The sequence below is a fragment of the Aplidium turbinatum genome, chromosome 16 (genome assembly GCF_918807975.1).
Source record: "Aplidium turbinatum chromosome 16, kaAplTurb1.1, whole genome shotgun sequence".
Lineage (NCBI taxonomy): Eukaryota > Metazoa > Chordata > Ascidiacea > Aplousobranchia > Polyclinidae > Aplidium > Aplidium turbinatum.
In genome coordinates this window covers 17,428,901-17,449,917 of record NC_137487.1, presented here as the reverse complement: position 1 = coordinate 17,449,917, position 21,017 = coordinate 17,428,901, and the positions used below count along the sequence as shown (strand labels likewise).

The window sequence follows — 21,017 nt, the reverse complement described above, 5'->3', positions numbered from 1 at the left end:
TAATTTCTCTTCTTTTAAAAAAAAACTCCTGTTCTTCCACTCCCTGTAATGCACCAGTAAACAAAAACACATTAATCATTGTTTGTGAACTTAATATTTCGATCACCTAAATATAAATCTTCGCTGTTATAAAAATATGCAAAGTTACCAAAACACAAAGAAAAATGCTCTGCCATACAGGAAACAAGATATACTGGAGCTAACTACAATCTAACCTTTGTTAAAGCATCGTATTACATTCTGCATAGCCTGTCGTTGTGCCTCAACCAAGTACAAACGGTTCCAGATACAAACAATGCATCACACATTAAACAATCTACACAAATTGTGTACAATATTCCTGACAAACGATAAGATTTTGAATGGAACGTTTACCTTCTCGTGTAAAATTGCTTTATCGACAATTGATCGCAATACACTTTCAATGCGAATGACGTAACGTGAAGTAATTTTCTCGTCATTATTGGATTGTTTGGTAAAGTTGTTTTAACACCCGGCTATTAGAAAGTTGCCATCTTTATAATCGTTGAAACAACTCAAAAATAACAACCTTTTGATAGCTGAGCAGGCGATATTGAATGCCATATAAAAGCCGCCCGTTATGGGTAAACTCAACTACACAAGAAGTTGATGTCCCTTGAACCAGTAACTTTTTCACGTCGCAGTAGCTGGAGGCCCAGTTCCTGGCCTCAGCCACAACTCCGTGTCCACTGTGTTAACGGAGGGGGAGCGCTCATGCTGGGGGGCACTGATAGAAGTCCCCTTGCGTGGACGACGTGGATTGGGGGCAAAAGTTTCAGGGGTAGCCGGAAGGTCATTTGTGGTCTTTTGTTGGTTGACAAAGCGATCCAGGATGTCGTCAGGGTCAGTGAGGGAGACCTCGTCACCTGAACCGATGTAGAGTGTTATTGCCTAACCAGCCGACCAGAGTAAGATATATGTAATTGTAATAATGACTACAACAGCTAAGGTCTTATTTTCAATTTGATATCAGATTTAGAATGTCATTACATTATTCCTCAACTTCTCCTCACTGCGTTATGCAAGAAAGCACACAATCAGTACCGTTTTCAAAGTCTTTGATTTGACCCAGCCTGGAATCGATATCAAATTTACCAGAACTTGAGCCAAATGCGAAACCTCTCGGCCAGTGAGCTGGTACCCTTTCAAGCTTTCATATGCAAGTAGCACAGTAGTAAACCAACCGCTTCACACCCAACCACGCACGGCATTACATCTAAACTCTTCACATTCACCATAGAATCATTTGCGCGACTCACCCTGGATTGCTTTGAGCTTGTTGAGTCTGTCCTTGTTTTTGTTCGCCATCCTGTCTATGTCAAGTGTGGCCAAGAAGTTGAGGGAATTCACGGAGTAGTTATCCGGGGCGGCTCGGTATGTGAGGCCTCCTTCCTCCTGGAAGGATGCGATTAGATTAAGATTTAGGCAACAGAGCAGGCTCCTTATTTTCGAAACTGTTGTTGACCAAAAAAGCCTCTACGATCATAACAATGACAGTGTCACATGCTTGTACTGTGCATGGGTTGAATCACCAACGCAGGCAGCTTGAAGCAGTTGCATAAGCACTAAGGCAAGAAGTTACTTTTGACCCCATCAACAATGTAACCCCCTCTACTGTTCGTCCATTGAACAAAACATTAATTGGTAAGCAACCGACTTCATGTCATAGTGGTCACCCTCAAAAGCATGAGATTGTTAAACATACCTCGCTCCTCTTGACTCGTCTCCTCTCACGAGCCGAGGGTTTCCTGCAAAAAATGAAACGATTGAGAGTGGTACACATCGACAGATGTTGCTGTGCAGTGTACGAATAAAGATGAGATCGAATGGGAAGAATACGGCTACAACCAAGCAATGGTTTATTTGTTAGGAACAGCATTTGTTTAAAACACGCAAGTTGAACACACTGCAGAAGTTGCACAACCCAGACAGCAAAATCTGTCATTTTTACATTGATTCAACGTCTGCAGACATTGAATCAATGTAAAACTGACGGGTTTTGCTGTCTGGGAAGATCTCATACAAGAAAACTAATTGCAAACACAATCCCAGACAGCAAAATCCGTCATTTTTACATTTATTCAAAGTCTGCAGACATTGAATCAATATAAAAATAACGGAAGTAGTTGTCTACTGTAGGATATAGCAGCATAGCTGTTTGAAATCAAAGTGGTTATACGATCGCGTTTGCCTTCCGCCTTAATCATCTGCTATGGGGCGTGTCATGCTAGGTATCGAACCGGGAAGCTTGGCATTACGCACCACCAGCTCAATTTGATGAAGATTTAAAAGTGATCCCATTCACAAACCCACCTCCCGGTGCAGGTCGGAGATGTTGGAGGACGGTTCTCCGCATCATTCTCCTCCAAAGGAACAAAGGTTGTTTCCGTTTCCAGTAAAGACGCATAAGATGCAGATGGTGGCTGCACAAAACCACTGGTAGGTACATTATGATCGAACGTAAAAATAATACAATTTTAACTTGTTGATCAATCGGCACTATTGACTTCGGTCCGAAAATAGATCAAGGCCTATGGTATGAAGTGCCACATATAGCTTAAGATAGTAAAATCAGAGAGCTTTGATTGACATGTTAATTTCTATTCTTGATCTTTTGTTTCTACTTTATTTTCAGAGATTCGAAACAATCGCGATATAACAATTGTCTTGGTAAACTTACCTACAAACTAAAACCATTTTGAGCTGATTTCGTTGGAGACCTTCTGCTATGACGAGGCTGCTCCACAGTCTTGCTTCTGAAATAGCAAGAAGTGAAATCAAGTAGAAGGTGGCTACCGATGTATGTAGTTCCGATGGGAGTTCTACTAAGCCTGTGTAGGTAGTTAACGGTGAAGGTTGTCCAGCCGAAAGCGCGATTTTGATACATTTGAAAACATGATTCTTGTACGTCAATGGATGCCGCGGTGATGGTCATGTCACGCTGTTGGTGTTTCACCATGGCGAAGATGTGCTTAAAAGACCTGTCTGGAATTGATCGTTGTAAATTGTCACATCATTGATGAAACCAAAGACTGGCTGCTCTCTAGTAGCCTTCCAGTGTATTCCGGGAACACCGTGAATCTGGGGAGGTATAAGGACAGACCCTCGGCCCCAGAAGCTCACATTATCATGAGGCTCACATGATCATGAGGCTCACATGATCATGAGGCTCAGATGATCATCATCACGAATATGACGAGTATCTTTGTAATAACAGACATGTCGACTCACTTCAGGGTCTCTATTTTCATTAACTGGTTCTTGATCATCTCTTCTTGCTGCTTTTCCAATGCAGCTGTGTCCGATGGAGTGTCTGGATGTTGGATGCGAAACATGCGAAGGGATGCAGTGTCATCTGGCCTGGAACAGTATTGTGATTACGAGAGTACCACAAGACTCTTTTGGGATCATCAAAGAAAACACATATTAAAAAGGATAATCTTGGAAAAATGAGGCGATTGGAAGTCGGAAAGTAAAAGCGAGGAAAGCGGAAGAGAAGATGAAGAGACTGTGTAGCAGACCTTGAAGTAGCAGGAGTGAAAGAAGAGAACGCTGCTGACAGAGTGATGTGGAGGCTGCACCAGAGTTCCTCTTGAAGTGGGAAAAAAGCCATAAGAAAAGTAATGGAAAGCTTGGTGTCTTACAAATTAAGGCAGTAAAGAAAGTTGTAAAAAACAGATGGAATGATGACAACGTTACATTCTTTTCAAACAATTGAATACTTACACCAAATCGAAAGAGCACCAGTGCTTATATCAGCGCTGGCAAAATAAAAAAAAATGTTTTTTTCATCACTGAGTTTCTCACAAGGAAATTTACCGGTTCGGTGGCTCAGTGGTTAGAATGCTCGGAATCGGTAGGATGAGGGCTTGATACCCTGTCAAGTCATACCAAAGACCTTATAAAAATGGTACTAAATTTGCTACTCGAGGCACTCAGCATGGAAGGAATTAATTTAGACGTAATCTTGTTTCAGCTGTGGCCTTTGGATGCTGCGCTGAAACTGTCTACGCCTTGAATACAGCACATCGTATCAAAAATACATATAAAAGAAACCTGTGTTTGAATTCGGAAAACTCTTTAAGAGCCTTGCTGTTCGGTCTGTCCACGGTTGGGGGACGATGGACCACCTGGACAGGTCGTTGCCGGGTGCGCGAGAGATCGACTACCGATTCTGGCTGCTTGTTGCTAAGTGGTTGTCACAGTTAGTCTCGAGAGATTAACATACTCAAATCGCTTTTAATGTGCATGAAACAATAGCCAATCAATTACACATATTGTGGGTTGGTAAAGGTGATATACTTAATTCCAAGCATCGAGATGAGAGGATAAGGTTCTCATTTTACTAAGCCTTAAGCACTAATGTGAGTAGGGTGGCCAGTTCGTTTTTCTCGTTCGCCATTCCTTCACCAACTACGCCCACGCAATTTTTACACTCTTGGTAGAGGTGCGCGGTGTTTTCAATAACCAGCTTAAGCCATTTGTTGAACCAGGTTCGCATAACTGGAAAGTCAACGCCCTATTTGCTGCGCCAACTCGTTTTTACTTTACATATAAAACACTCAATACATTGAATAAACATTTTTCTAGCCTTACACTTTATTATTGAAATTAAAATAACTAACATGAAGCTGAGCAGTTCTCCAGCATGCGCATTTCGGTAATCAAACTAATTTTATCATAATATGTCATGCCCGAACTGCTACCACTCTTCATCGATGGGGCCATCAAAACACACCAATTTGTCCAAATTCAAAAAAGCAGGCAAAGTGTTGATCATTTGATTTTGGACTGCACGACCCCCGGTGGTTACAATAACACAGTTCACCAATGCGGGATCACTTTTAGGAACCGAGTTAAAGACATCGAGCTTCACGTGTGAAAGTGCCATGCGTAACTGCTACTACTAATTTAGTAGTGACACTAAATTGTTAGAGTATTTAGACTGGCGGACAAAGTAAAAAACGCTTCCTAAATACAAATACACTTAAAAAACTAAGAAACAGTATTGTTACAGTTGTTTTACTAATTCAACGTAATTTTACATTAAACTACTAAAAGATTATATAATTTCGTCAACTCACATTGTACTAGGCTGGTATGTTGGTTGCTGATAGACGGAAGTATCCGAGTTCTTCAGCTGAGTTTCAATACGCTGCTGCTCTCTGAGTAGCTGCTTGCGCAGGGCAGACAACTCTCGAGATATCCCCTTTGATTCTGTGCAACATACAACGTCGTCAGGACAGGAATAAAACAAAAAACTGGTTTCAATTCGGTTCTTTTATGCAAGTTCGGTGTTGAAAATAACCAGACGTTGTGTCGTTTCGTTCTGTTCGTAGAATTTCGTGAATTTTCGTTTTCGTTTTCTGTATGCTTGGTTCTCCAACTTAATCTTAAAAATTTCCGACATTTAAAAGTCTCTCTGGCTTATACACAGTGGCGCCGGCAGAGGGGGGGCAGGCGGGGCAGCTGCCCCCCCAATGTTTTGGGCATCATCTTTTTATTTATTTTTTTATATTCTTACATATTGTTTTTTTTTTTTTTAATATTTGGATCCCAACCTGAAGTCAACTCAAGTTGCAAGGGGGGGGGGGGGGGTAAAAGCTTTCTCTTTTATTTTAAACTTACTCTTCTTGCTGCTGTTATTATTACGATTTTGTGATTCTATTCACGTATACTTTGCCTGCTGTCTGTCACGTAACCGGTTGTTCAGCAGATTGACTCTTGCTTGGTTCTTGAGTGGTGGCAGTGCATACAGCAGTGGGTCATTCCATGTTTCAAAGATATAATGTTGATTGAACTCAAAGAAGTCTACTAAAGTAATACAGTAAGTAACCAGTGGTTTGATGATTATCTCTGGCTGGAGTATTCAGAAGCTAAGGATGCCACATTTTGCTTTCCCTGTCGAGTTTTCAACAGCTTGGTATGTTATAATCCTGTTAATATTAGTTAAAGTTTATTCTATTAAACCGCAATTTTGCTCCACCGGTGTTAAATGATTTTTTAGTCTTTATGTTTTTTTATCCTATCGACGAAGATTTCATGCGCAATATAATGACGATAAAGTTTAAAACACACAATGAGCGAACAATTATATTATATACGTATTAAGATGCAAAAAATGCAGTATATATGACGAAATAATGCAACTAAAGTCAACATGTTCCTACGTTTATTAGACGTTAAAATACGTTTCACTTGTAGTAAAATTCTTTTCTCATTCTGAGGATATTGCGTTGCTTATTGCCTTTAAATTGGAAGACTTGCGTCCCCGCGAGCAAGCTTGTGCATCTTTTACATCGATTCAACGCCCTACAACGTTGAATCGATGTAAAATCAACAGATTTAGCTGGCTGGGGTTAGCGTTTTAATTGATTATTTTTACTTTCAGTAAAGCATTTGTAAAAATGGTTTTTCAATCTGGAAAAAAGCAACGCAGAATTTCGCTAGCCATGGCAGTTGCAAGTCCCATACGGAATCCAACTGTGATTTATTTTGAATTTTATTTTTTTCAACAGATCAGACATGTCAAAAATGTGGGACTTTTGGTAGGCTATATTGCAATAGACAATAGCAGTAGAAAACAAGAGAAATTAAATAATATATCACTGTCTTGCACCAGTGGCGTAGCCAAGGGAGGGGAGTTTGGGGGTTTCAACCTTTCAAATTGAATTTACTGATGTTAATACATTGTTTGCAGAGGTGGGCAGTAACTAGTTACAAAAGTAACTAGTTACTGTAACTAGTTACTTTTTGAGTAACTGTAACGGTAACTTCGTTACTATTTTCCAAAAGTAACGAAACGCGGTAACTAGTTCTTATTTTAGCACTTTTTCAACAGTTACAGTTACAAGTTACTTTTGTATTAAAATTTCAGTTTTTAATTGCCGTTTATTTCTCTGCACGTGTTTGTGTCTTGCTTTGTGCGTGTTTGCTGCGTTTTGCGCAATAATGCATTTTTCTCGCAGATGTATCGGCGCAGTTCTGCGCATGCGCGGTTCTACTTTTGTTTTGTGGTCTGGTGGAGAAGGGTTGACATATTGGCGAATTTATCGCCAAAGTCCAGAAATCTGGCGGTTTTTTAAGACGTTTAGCTTCATATTTATGATTTGGCTATTTTTTGGCAATTTATGATAACTGATTTGGCTAAATTAATTGTTTTTGGCGATTAATCAATATGTACCAAAGACAGGTAAGACACAACAATAGCCTACAACAGGGTTGAGCATTATAATAATATATTTTACGTATTTACAAATGAGTTTAACAGTCAAACGTTTTCGGTTTAACTTAAGCCCTCATCAGGAACCTGAAAATATTTATAAAAATGCAGTAAATTTCAATTTCTTGAAGGTAACTAACTAACTGACTATAAGCATCAAGAAACACGCAGCGATTAAAAGCAATTTGTTGATGCTTATAGTCAGTTAGTTAGTTACCTTCAAGAAGTTGAAATTTATTGCATTTAGTGTAACGCTTGCAATGCCTCTAAAAAGATTGTCTGACATTAAAACCAGCAACAGCATTGCTGATTGCTTGCCGTTGGTGGACGTTCTTGTGGAACAATGCAAACCAGATTTGGTCATTGGTTCGAGGACAGCGACTTTCAGCTTGCAACTGCATTCCACCAACAATTTAGACTTATCTGTGTTTAATGCCTGATCATTAAGCGACACTGCTGAATTGAAGACCAAAATAAAACAGAACATGCTTCAAGCAATTGAAGAAGCAAACTGCTCTGCTGAAGAGGGGAGTAGCAGCGACACTGAAGTGGATGGTGGTAGGTAGAGCCACGGAGGACTTTTTGCACCACTTTAAGCAAAAACCAAGAAAAGAAAGCAATGCGCGTTGAATATGTTACAAGAGTATTTGGAAGCGGACCCTGAGGACAAGTTAAGCGGATCCAGATTCACAATTGGACCCATGAAAAAACTGTTTTAAAAACATAACACTCCCATTTCGTCAAGTGCTGCAGTAAAAATATTGTTTTCATTGCAGCACTTGTTCATCACCAGACTTTATTCGTTCATCCCCGACGCCGACACACGCCCCATCGGTCTAACACTACCAAGACAGGCATGGGTGCGCCTCAACCGTCTCCGTACGAGCGTCGGGCTTTTCCGTTCAACCATGCACCAATGGGAAATGGCCTCTTCCTCCTCCTGTGAATGTGGTGCCGAGGAACAGACCGCAGACCACATCATTGATTGATTGATTGAATAAATCTTTATCCTCGGACTGGGAAAGCTTCTTGCAGAACTTAATCCTGGCAGTTTCGCATACTTGTAGACTAAAGGCTTTAAATCACTGACGCAGGCCCGGTCACGGAGATTGACAGAGTGAAGTTTCCGATTGTTGAAGTCTTGTTGCCGGGAAATTATTCCATCTATTAGATGTCGCTAAGTGGAGAGCAGTCCTTAACGTGCGTTGCTCAAGCGCATGCCCTGAGAGTCGAACCAGTGCCGCTTGATCTTGAAGCTTCTTCGTTCCAGAAGTGACGCGCTAACCAATTGAAGGCATCCAGGCCGGATAGCGACTGTCAAAACAGCGACTGTCATAATGGCGACTTCATAATAGCGACGTAATGAAGTTAGCGACATTCCAAACAGCGATTGTATAAATGCCGACTGCATTAAAACAGCGACTGTTATGATAGCGACTTAACACTTTAAACCGAACCAAACCGAACCCAGCTACTACAAGGCAGAGACCTGACTCAGCGAATGAAAAGATACGTGACAATGAACACACGAATCACTGTTGCACAGCAAAATCGAGGCCAGTATGATCTGCGGCAGTTCCTTCGAGCCCTTGCTCACAATTTAGAAATAAACGTGGCTTGATTTTTATTGCAAGACTTTTGGTTGTTTTAAAGTCCCTTTTGGTTTCAATCTTTTTCTAGACCCTGAATTTTATTGCAAGGCTTGACGACTTTCTGTTGTTTGGCTTGACTAGCCTATTTCTTTTTAAATCATGTGACTTCTATGGATAGTCCAAATAAAATGTTGTTTTAAAGTCCCTTTTGGTTTCAATCTTTCACTACGCAGTGTTTGCCTATTTGTGCGTGCATACGTGTGTAGAGAGGTGTGGGGGATGGAAGGTATGTGTGGAGGGGGTGAAAGAGTGCGTGTGCGCGTAAGCCTTGGATTTAATAAAAGAAGTGAGGTCGCTGTTGTGGCAGTCGCTGTTTTTGATGAATCGCTGTCGTGTAGTCGCTCTATTGACAGTCGCTGTTTTAAATGAATCGCTGTCGTGTGGTCGCTCTATTGACAGTCGCTGTTTTGACAGTCGCTATTTGGAACCCGAGCCCCAATTGAACTATCGGGGCGGACATCATCAATGACTGTAACAATGTAACATCTTCAAGCCACCTAACGGAGTGGAAAGTGCGTGTCATGAATGATGAAACCAAAGACTGGCTGCTCTCTAGTAGCCTTCCAGTGTAGTCCGGGAACATCGTGAATCTGGGGCGGTAAAAGGATAGACTCTCGGCCCCAGAGGCTCACACGACGACGACGATTGGGCAAGGACGTTTTAAAGCCCAAAAGGGCAGGCCTGAATGACGAGCACTTTGAAATGCTCGTATTTCTCAAAGGAAATAAACATATAAGCCAGTGAGAATTTTTTTTAAATAAAACCTTGTTGGTTTTGTACTTGTGCTGTTATGTTAGCATGGTTGGCTCTAACAATATATATCAAATATTGCGGTTAACCTGGACTTGCATGCAGAGCTGGCCAGGTGCAGAATTTTATGTTCAGATTTGTGAGCAACTGAAAGTAACTAGTAACTGTAACTAGTAACGGTAACTAGTTACTTTTTCAAATCGGTAACGGTAACTCAGTTACTATTTTGGCCAAGTAACTGTAACTGTAACTCAGTTACTTTTGAAAGTAACTTTGCCCACCTATGATTGTTTGCAAGAAAAGCTTCAGCCTATGATGTAATTTCACATCAAACTGTGCAAGGATGCAAGCCATCTGTAACTGCTGAGATCGCTTGTTCGATCTAGATTAACGTCTAAACAGCTATTTGTTATACAAAACTTAAATATATCAGAAATAAAGTAACTTCATTGTCTCAAAACTTTTTGTTTGACACTCATCAAGATGTATGACGTCCATGACGTTACTTTTTCTAAACTTTGGGTTGACTTTAAAGCATAAAAGTTTGTGACTTACCGGAATAAGATCGCTTTTTGGATCAACCAAGGAGAAAATTGATAAATAATAAAACTGTAATAATCTCGCAAAAAAAAAGCAATCAACCTATGAAGAGCTTGTTTCCAAAACTGCTTACATCCACTTTCGGTGATTTCGAGAAAACCACGAAAAACGTTTATGCGCGTAAGCGGTTTTGGAAGAAAACGCAATTTTTAGTGTTGAATTTGAAGCAGAAAGAGAAGGTTTTGGAAAAAAAGGAATGGATTGTAGGTACCTATGGTAATACTCTACCTAATGACACTCTAAACTCAATTTTGGTAAAAGTGGCGCCTAAGCGGTTTTGGAAACAAGCTCTTCCTATGTCTCTAAAACAAAGTTTGCCTAATTTTAAACGAAACTGCATTAAAAGAGCGAGTTTTGCCAATACCAAACATTCAAATATCTCAGCCTGGAATTAGCAACAAGAAAACATACTTAGCTTTATTTCCGAAAAATGCCGAAGAAAACATGATCTTATCCTTTTGCTATGCCACCGGACAGCATCATTTTACAGGAATATTCATACCCACAATTTTGTTGAAAATGCTCTCAGAATGCACTAAACTGAAAGTAATTTTTCAAAATATTCTGGGGGAGCCCCCCCAGACCCCCCGCTGCTAAGTGTCGCTTTCGGCGAACACGCCATCGGGCTTCGCCCGCCGGCCGTAAACACCCCCCTTAAAAAAGTCCTGACTACGCTACTGTCTTGCACTGCCAATATTTTGCCCCCCCCATTGTTGAAGGTCTGGCGGCGCCACTGCTTATACAAACTAAATTGTAGATAAAATATTGAATGAAGACACTTAAGCAACTATTAAAATATTACCTCTCGACTTTTCGGGCCTGACAACAATGTTTGGAGTGTGTTGTCGTTCATACGTCACAGGTTGATACTGCTGTGCCACCGGCAGAGGTGGTTGATGGACGACATGCTCTCTGTAATTCAATGGCAATTGCATCTCACTGCTGCGACGAAGATTAAGTCAAAGTACATTCACCGAATTATGACAAGCAATGGCCGAATTATGACAAGCAATGGCCGAATTATGACAAGCAATGGGCTAATTTGTTGAACAGCAATTTATTGTTCAAAAGTTTAATAAGATAAAACACTAAGATAAGCTTGGAGAATGCTGTATCTAAGATACGTTTGTAAACATTCATAGATGGAAACGCTTGTATTAGACTTAAGACGTTCTAACCAGTCCAAGTCGACTTACAATGAAAACTGCGGTTAAAGTAGAAATAAACAATTATTTACAAACAACAACACAACGCCATCGCGCCGGTGAAGTCAAAATCTTTTTGTATTGAAACTAATCGAACGTTTGTGATAATTGTAAAAGCACATCTCACGTGACAACTTGCTTGGAGACGGTCTCTTTCTGCGACACGCTTGATCGAGCAGTGTTGATTTTTTCTGCCTTGATGTTTAGAGAGCCACTACTTTGCTGTAAGACGTCATAAATAAACAATAAAAATGAAGGGCTCATAAGGTGATCTTATGAAGTGCATGAATTATATACGATATCTAACAGTAACACGATAAAAATTAAGGTCATAATTTCATCAGGAAACAAAAGCATGCGCAATGCAGCGATCGATCATCGGAACGATTGAAGCCACAAAACATAAGAAGCATCAATGAACTTCTGTTGAAGTGGTATCAGTGGCACTTCAAATACTGGAGGGGACAGGAACATTTAAATTACCAGTTTATTAACCAAATTAAAATATGTTATATAGAAAGACCTAGGTCTATCGTCTATGTAGGCAAGACACCGTTTTTACGCAGTCGCATTACTAGAAAATCCTTGACAAAACCACTAACCCTTAATTTTTCCTCCAGTTCTCGTTCCTTTTGTGCTCTTTCCGCTTCTTCTCTTTTCCTTTGCTCTTCCTTCCTCCTACGACTTTCATCCAATCTTTTCTCTTCCAGTGCTCTTTGGAGTTCTTCATTCTTTCGTTGTTGCTGGAAGGAGGCAAACAGAAACAGTTCAATTCAAAAGATCTCAAAACATGTCAGATATGCCAAAACCGCAGTTAATTAGTTTTGTCTTCAAATAGGTAACTCCAAAAATACAATGATTCAGACCAGTGGTCAAACATTTTGGAAAAAACGACATTATTTGCACGCAGATAAACTGTTGTATCAAACAGTTGTAGACTAATGCAAATGGTTCATCTTAACCCATTAAAAAGCCGCCACAAGTTCCCATTGCTCTTTTTAGGAAATATTTCAGCCACAAAGTTGTATTGTCATAACTTTTGAATTAGTTTAAAAAATTTGATGATTTTTGCTTTTTTGATGCATTTTTTTGTTTGCCTTTTAAAAGGACACCGGCCACATAGTCAAATGTAAATCTCGCGATACCTTAACATAAGAAGGTGTTTGTTTTGGTAGAAATTTGTCAGATCTTTCTTGAAGGACATTTCAAAGTTATTGTATGAACATATTATATTCACGATAACCATCGGCGGAGCTAGTGGGAGGGTGCCCCCCCCAATTAGGCAGTCCCCCGCCCCCCCGGTTGGAAGCTTGTGGCGGCAGAATATTTTTAAACTTAAACGAAAAAGCATAGTAAAAATATTTTTTGAAACGGATTTGGCTCGAATTCTATTCGCTGGCTCCTACTTCACGCGTTCAGGGGTGCAAAATCGTGGTCCGCCGCGGGCGGCACAAACCATAGCGATACGCCACTGACAGTCGTCGGCTCCAGCTCGGGACCGAGCATTGGTTTCGTCATCAAATCGAATTTGGCTTTGAATGGTGATGTCATATATGGCTTTGGAGGCCAGTGTATGATGGAAAAGACGTGGGCAAAAGTCACATTGTATGGGGGCTATGGATTGCATGGAGAGAGAGACGTGGTAGTTTTAGCTTTTCTAGTGTTCGTTTTTCTTGGGCTTTTTGTATTCTTTTTTTTCGAAAATTTTCGTGCCTTCCTTAGATCTTTTTCTCCAGAGTAATCTGTCACTAGCAAGGTTTTCCCATGAATCCAGATCAATGTTTGCATGGTTGAGGGAGACTTTCAGCTGATCTTTGTATCTCATTTTTGGACTTCTGGCGGGGGGGGGTTCCTGTCTCTAGGTGTCCCTCCTCATTGTGCCTTCTCATGACATGCCCTGTCCAGCGAAGGCAGTGTTGCAATATGGTGGCTTCTGAACTGGGCAACCAGCCTAGCGCGATCAAGGATCGCATCTTTACTGAGACAATCTTCCTAACGAGTGCCTAGCATTTGACCCAGTTTCCTCTGCTGAAAATTTTCAAGACGTTTGATGTCACGGCGGTATAACGTCCAGCTTTCACAAGCATAGAGAAGGGTGGATAGAACGACTGCCCGTAGGACCATAATTTTTTGCGGATAGATATAGCATGGTTGTTGAAAACACGATGGTTAAGTCTTCCATAGGCACTATGTGCTGCTTTTACACGATGTTCAATATTCTTTGACAGTGTTACAAACAGCCAAAAAAGTGTGGCCATGTGGCCGATGTCCTTTTAAAAAGGCAACAATAAATGTAAAGCAAAATAAACAAACAAAAGAAGCAAAACCTTACACAAATTATAGTGTAGTAGGAAGCACAATATTATAGAGTGCCAAACTATGAAGAAACATAATTCATATCTATTACTAATAGGCAATAAAACATGCATGTTCCTCCTCACTTCACTTCATCGGACTCTTCTCATTTTTCAACAATTTTCAAACTTTCACAAAATTCAGAAAAAGTACGTTGTTCGCAAATATTTATCAACACCTTCCAAAACAGATCCTAAACAACTACTAGCAAGTCCAAAATGATTCAATCAAAATAAGATGATGCAATACTGATGCATTCAAAACGATGTCCTTTTAAAAGGACACCGGCCGTAAATGGGTTAAGAGAGAACACAAAACAAAAAAGTTTCAAACTGGTGTGAAACCCTTGGCAGTGCTCGATGTGAACGACGACTGTGCTGCAATACAAAACAACTGCTTTTTCACTTTAGTCAGAACAAACCTTGTATGTTAGCACCTCATGTTAAACATACTGTTTGATTCAAAATACCGTTTTAGTGAAATAATGTACAATATTCAAATACAATGATTGCAATTAGTCCGGATTACCAAATGAGCTCACTTGAAAATAATACTGAACGTGTCTAAACCCTACTTGTTCAGCTAAAAAACTAGCAGCACTGGCTCGATTGTATTTATTTTACATGGTTTCCATCGTGGATATTTTGATGCATTAATCATGCGATGACACACCTCAGCAATTTTCTCCTTCTGCTTCCTTTGTTCATTATCGTATTCCTCCTGCATCTTCTTGTTCTCATCCTGCATCCTTTTCTCTTCTTTTTCTTCTTCAATCCGCAATCTTTCCTTCCTCTCAGCTTCCAAGCGTCGCCGTTCTTCAATCTAGAATTTGGAAACATATCATTGACCAACTGGGCAAGCAGATGCAGACCCTGCTTAGGAATCAGAAGACATCGGTTCGGTTCCTTGCGGAAATGTTGCTAGTTAAACTACGTTTATGACGCCAGAAAGCAAATTCTCTACTAAAGCTGAGGAAGTATAAGATAATTCTTAGGTAACAACATAGATCGCTGCATTGGACTTGTAGGCTTGCAGAACATTGAAGGTGACACATGAACAATATCAGATATAAGTAGTCTTCCAGTTTTAATCCGGTGATGTCCCCGTTACTAAAGGTTGCCGGATTTACTTCCACGTGCCACAATCGCCTTACATAAAAATTCATGAAGAACTTACAAAGCACAATGTTCCATACTGTTCAAAAACTCGGAAATATGAATTGCTTCGTGCTTATTAATTAATTTATTCACTGCTGCAATGCTTGCGAAAAAAGGAAGTAAAACAATTAAAGCCTTTAAAAGTAACAAAAGGGTTACAAAGCGGTTAGTCTATCTACATTATACATAGTATACAATCTAAGTGAAAGAACAAGACATCAACCCTTAGCTGGTTGAAGAAGACAAAACACATTGGCATTTGTCCGCCCTCGATAAGCACAAATGACTGTATCGTTAAGTGACGTAAGTTGTAGTTATATTGAACCATAGTCATACGAAGCCGAGCAACATGTAGTTATATGTTAAGTAACTCATAAGGGAAAAAGGTATTCAGCAAAATATTCAACAAATCAGCCAAGCTTATTCAAATAGAATCCATGCCTGTTGTTTCAGCTCATCTTTGTACACGTCCTTCTGCGACTTCTGCTCAAAGGTTTCCTTCTGTTCGAAGGGATTGCTTCGGCCAAACCGTGGAGAAAGATGCTCACTCATCATGGCCTCCTGCAAATGACAAGCTTCACAATAATCCGCTTAGCAAAGAATCTATCTTTGAATTTCTGAATGCCTCAAGCCTAAAGTAAAAATGTAGGTAAACGTGGTTCAATCCTTGGCTACCGACACTCGGGTGTAGGATCGATCTATTGTAGGAATCTTTTATCCTCGAACTGAAAAAGTTTCTTTGAGAGCTCAATCTTGGCAGTTTTGCCAATCATATACAATTATACATACTGTAAGTAAAAACTAGGTTCCACCGTATATTCCAAATTATTACATGCGAAATGTTTCGCTAATATCATCTTTGGCACTGATAGTTGAAAATTGGAATAACGAGCCGGAAAAAATGTAGTCGATTGGGGCAAACTTACTTGTTTACTCGACTTATGAAAAATTTCTTCTGTGTTTTCGATCATTTGTTGTCGCTGCTTTGCCATCTCAGCCACTTTGTTCGGGTCTCGAACCAGATCCTCATTTTGAATGTGCATTTGCTGTAAGTCAGCTGCAATATGTATTGTATATTATATAGTCAGCTGTATAATACACTACTCTACAACTACCCCTTTTACTATACCAATTGGGCAGCTAGTTTGTCAACGCTGGAGAACCATAGCATCAAGTCGCTGCTCGAGGAATGCCCAGACATATTATGCCAATGAAATGTGGTTTAAAAACAACTTCTCATACGAAAGAAGAAGAAGGTGAAGAAGCTGCAATAACGTAACAACAAAGCGGAAAAACAGAACCATTGATCGGAAGCCACCGGAAACAAGAGAAACTTACAAACAAGATTCCCATGAAGATCTCTCATGGGAGCCCCGCCTCCTCCTTTACCCCATGGATTATAGTTCATCGCCTCCATCTCCATCCTCCTATTACATCGTTCCTGTTCCAACTTAGCTTCCATCTTCTTTTTCTCTTTTATGCTCATCTGAAAGGAGAAGTTAAACTGAAAATGACGTAAATCCAATGACGACATCATTTCAGTTTTTGCATTTGTTGAATAGTCTTCCTCATAGCATAGCCGAGTGGTGAGAGCCCTGGAATAGCAATCGAAAGGTCGCCGGTTCGACATCGCTCAAGAGCATGTGGCTGTGTCTTTGGCAGGACACTTAAAGGCAAGCCTGGAGGTGGACACGAAGATTGGCTTCCTTGCCTTCCACTTAATCTAAATCTTCAACAACCGGGTGTAAGTACGACAAACAAAACAAATAAAACGTTTTGCTGTATCCAGACATGGTGGTTAAGAATTGAAAAGTAAATGATCGTGATTCCTTCAAGTAAACTTTGTAGTTTTAGCTTCTCCAGTTGACTTTAGATTATGTCATAAACAAATAGTGAAATGTCAGTGAAGTCACAAAGACAGTAAACAAGTTAACAAGTAGTTGATGAGAAGGAAATGTATTTTTTTAGTTTTGTAACATATGGGATATAAAAATACGTAATAAAAGTATAGAAGAATATATTTTAAGGTAATCCACCTGCTCTTTAAGTTCGTCTTGATAAGCTTGCATCTTTTCCTTTTTTATTTGCACGTCTCTGGAGTTATCAGAAACAAGACTGGATTCGGTGTTTGGGTGAAATGAGCCTCTTGCGATGGTGGTTCTGTGATGCAACAACAACAACGAATTGGATAATAGTACAAACAGTCCATGAGTGGCTGGACGTCGATGTTGAAAAAAGCAATGTGTCTTTAAACCGCTGTGCCTTCAAACAAGCACGCGTTTATATAAAAGGTAAAAGTGAGTCCCATACTTAATTTCAAGCCTCGGAGAACGAGAAAAGGTTCTGAGTATACTCAGCCTTCGATACTAACGAGAATAGGGTCATCAGTTCCTTTCTTCTCTTGGTCGCTTTTTCTTTAGCAACTACGCTCACTTAATCTATTACACCCTGGGTAGAGGTGAGCGATGTTCATCAACGACCAGCTAAATCCGGGAGTTAAACCAGAATCGCATGATTAGAAAACGAGCGTCTTATCCACTATGCCACTCCATGTGCTTATATCAGCGTGTTTTTAACCTGGTGTGCCCTTAAACAAGTGAGATTTTAAAAGTATTAAATCTCTAAACATGCGTGTCTTTATCATATATAAAAGTGGGAGTGGATGAAACGCAGCCAAGACTTAGATCAATAATCCCGTGGATAACAAGTCAAAGAAGGATGGTTTTTATCCCATTTTCACACACTGGGGGTTACTTTCGTGTCACTCCACAAGTCACAGTAAAGTCTGACTGGACAAAACTAGCATGTCGGGCTAATGCAAAATATGACATCATGAAGAAAGAAAGCTGCACAAACCTTTGTGTGTCTTTTGTGACTTCAGAAAACTTCGTAACTTGTGGACCTGTGAAATGGAGAAAAGCGCCAATTCAAAACCATGAGCACGACTACAAAAAAGATAAAGAGCACAAAATCGACCATAATTGCAAAAACAACCGAAGTGTCCGACGAAATACACAAATTAATTATATTTTTGCAGACGTTAAATCAATGTAAAATGACGGATTTAGCTGTCTGAAATGCTATAGCAGCATGTTCGCTATAACAAGCTAATATAAATAGCTGTCCTTGAACGGATAGTTTCGATTTTGCAGCTGCAAGAAGGAGGGAAACCCCCGGCTGGTATGGGGCAGAGGGGTGGTTCAGTGGTGCACCCATTCCTGGGGGATCAAGAGGGTTTCTTGTCCCATAGTAGTAATAAGCTTCATCATATGGAGATTGAAACTGCATGGGGGGTGGCTGGAAATATCTGCAGAACAGTAAAGTATAAAAACATTTCCACAGCAACATTGTTCATTGTAAAACACCAAGAAATGAAAATTGTCATTGAACAAAACTTTTTTGGGCCTTTCATGAAAATATAAAATATTGGTAGATACATTTCAGAGTCACTTAAGGCTGATTAAAAATTAAAAAAATAAATTGCTATTACAAAACTACAGACAGTGTAATTCTATATATCTTTCAACAACTTAAACAAACAATAAAAGTTATAACTATTACAAAAAGTGCTCAATGCCAAGCAGAGCAAATTACATCAAACTTGGTTATTATTCTCTAACAACCTCTACAGCCTGTTTCGCCCTTGTTTGGAATCATCAGAAGGTTTTTTTCAAACAGAATCTTTTAATAAGTTTATAAACCTACCTTAGAAAGCAACGAAAATGAACAAACTGTTTTAGACATGACAAATATCTAAATTAGATTTAATTGACTCTTGTCTTACCCATTTGGTTGCGGGGCGTAAGGATTAGAACGATAAAATGGCCGCTCAAAAGGTCTTCTAAGGTCTTCCTCACTGTCGCTGTCAGAACTATCCGGTGTCTTGAACGATGTCCTGAAGTTAATGCTTACTTAGCAACAGTATAATTTTGGGAGAGAAGTAACTTTACCAGTGACGTTTCTAGCACTAGTTGCAACGTTCATCTGATGAAATTGAAAGTAAAAGCAACAACAAACAGGATGGTTTATTGCTTCACTGACGTTTTGCGCACCATGACAATGTGCATCCTCAGAGCGAATAACATTAAAAAAAAACATCAGATGAACGTTGCAACTAGTGCTAGAAACGATAATTGTCCAGATGAACACCCAAACTTTTCAGTATTCAGTTTACCAGTAACATTATCGTTGTGTAAAAAACGCGTTTTTGAGACTATGATGCTTCACAAGAATTCAATAAGAAGCTCCATAACACTTCAAGCCCAGAATGAAAAAGATGGCAAAGGCATGCGATGACAAAAAAATTCATCCAAACAAACACCATTGCCATGCAAAAGTAAAAATACCGAAGCTAACTGAACATCTTAACTGCTCAATGGCAAAGAAATGGAAAACTTTCTTTCAACTATGTGCGAAGCTAAAACGGGCATGAAACTGGAGAAAGGATCAACATTAAAAGAATCCTCTGAAAAGGATCAACATTTAATGGATCCTCCGAAGATGCTTTAACACAGTCGGCATAATTACGTTTCATTTCTGCTGTAAAGTGAAGTTATCACGAGCTCGCTAGTGATACTGAGTAGTGTCGTATCTAATCTTAGTCAACAGCAGCCTACCACTAAACACTCTTACCTTTTGCCCTTCTTCTTCTTCGAGCGTTTGTTTGTCTCCCTGTCTTCACTGGAATGACGTCATCTTTTGCAGTCGCTTTCTGTTGCTTCTGCGATAAATCGTGTTTATGTTACGATAAAAACAAAATAACCCAAAACATTGCTGCGGCGTCGAATAATGTCACTGTGACGTACAAAATCCATCCATGCCGTTCGTTATCAATAATTCTAATGCCACACTAAATAAGCAATTGGCGGTTTTAGCAAAACTGTTGTCGCTGTTTTTTAGATCGAATTATTACTCAGACAGAAAATCAACCGTCTTTTACAACAGACGTTGAATCCATGTAAAAAAACGGTTAATTTGCTATCTGGGTAGAAACTACACAAAACCATACAAAACCATGTGTTCGCCCATGTGAACACGTGTCTATCGATGTCAATTCTTGCTACTCTCGACTGCCGGGAAACACATGTTTTTGGGAAAAGTCTTCATGGCTAGTGTGGAAGCTACACCGGTATGGCTAGCGACACACAATTCTCGCTGTTCTATAGTGAGTAGTCAGGAATGTCAGGAAGATCGCTCATTCTCAAATTCTTTAGTGTGTTGATATTTGGGGTAATCCTCGTTAACCTGGTTTTGTTTAAAAATGTGATGATTTATGGAGGAGATTTAGAACCACTGGTTCAAACAATGTTCTAATAAAAGTCGATCTTTACTTACAGTAGCTAATAAAACTTTTCTGTTTTTGTGGACCAACCCAGCAAACTGTCCACTTAAAGTCTTAAACGAGCTTTTTGCGTACAGTGCATAGACTTACGAACACAAACTGTAACCCCTGTCCATCCTCGTCTCGCATGGCACAAATGTTGCATGATCGGAAAGTCTCGTCTGTAGCCTGGCTTACACACGTATTCAGCCACATCATCGTACTTGAACGAATCACCAGACACCAATACGAGTGAACTGTTCGAAGATCGTCGTCTACTTAAAACGAACTTTTTACTTACAGTGCATGGACCAGGGCCGTTGACAGGATTTCTCGGGCCCGGTACCCATTTGTTTTCGGGCCCCCTTCATCCACAATGTTATGAATATAATAATATCAAGTTGTGTAGAAACGTTTGTTGATGTACTGTTAAAATGAAGATGACACATGTCGTTCAAAGTAGAAAATTAAGAGGAACGTCATTTATATATTCTCAAAGATTTGTTTTATCCACGAATTTCCCCAACTGTGCAATTACGCATTAGGGATTTCCCCATAAACCGCAAAATCCTTGCTCTCAATCACGATCTTTGTCAGTATGTTTAAAATTGTTGGAGTTTTCGGCTAAAATTAATTCTTTGTAAAGTAGCCCTAGGAGAGTAAAAAATTTGGGGGGGGGCAAACATAATTTGCCCAAATTTTGTCTTGGCGTATATATTTTCAAAAATACTAAAT

General features: G+C 39.8%; 1 protein-coding gene across 1 annotated transcript; it reads right to left on the bottom strand.

Annotated features, from left to right (window-relative positions):
* Positions 1-413: 413 nt before the first annotated feature.
* LOC145785272 (centrosome and spindle pole associated protein 1-like) lies at positions 414-20,432 on the bottom strand. Its single transcript, XM_082596949.1, is given in 22 exon segments — positions 414-887; positions 1,281-1,416; positions 1,727-1,769; positions 2,335-2,444; positions 2,702-2,777; positions 3,253-3,381; positions 4,078-4,202; positions 4,421-4,425; positions 5,113-5,238; positions 11,048-11,157; positions 11,578-11,672; positions 12,053-12,193; positions 14,478-14,627; positions 15,404-15,523; positions 15,889-16,019; positions 16,301-16,448; positions 16,999-17,122; positions 17,819-17,864; positions 18,175-18,269; positions 18,747-18,857; positions 19,595-19,642; positions 20,404-20,432. Coding segments are annotated over 22 exon segments (2,331 nt in total). The 3' UTR covers positions 414-654.
* Positions 20,433-21,017: the final 585 nt, after the last annotated feature.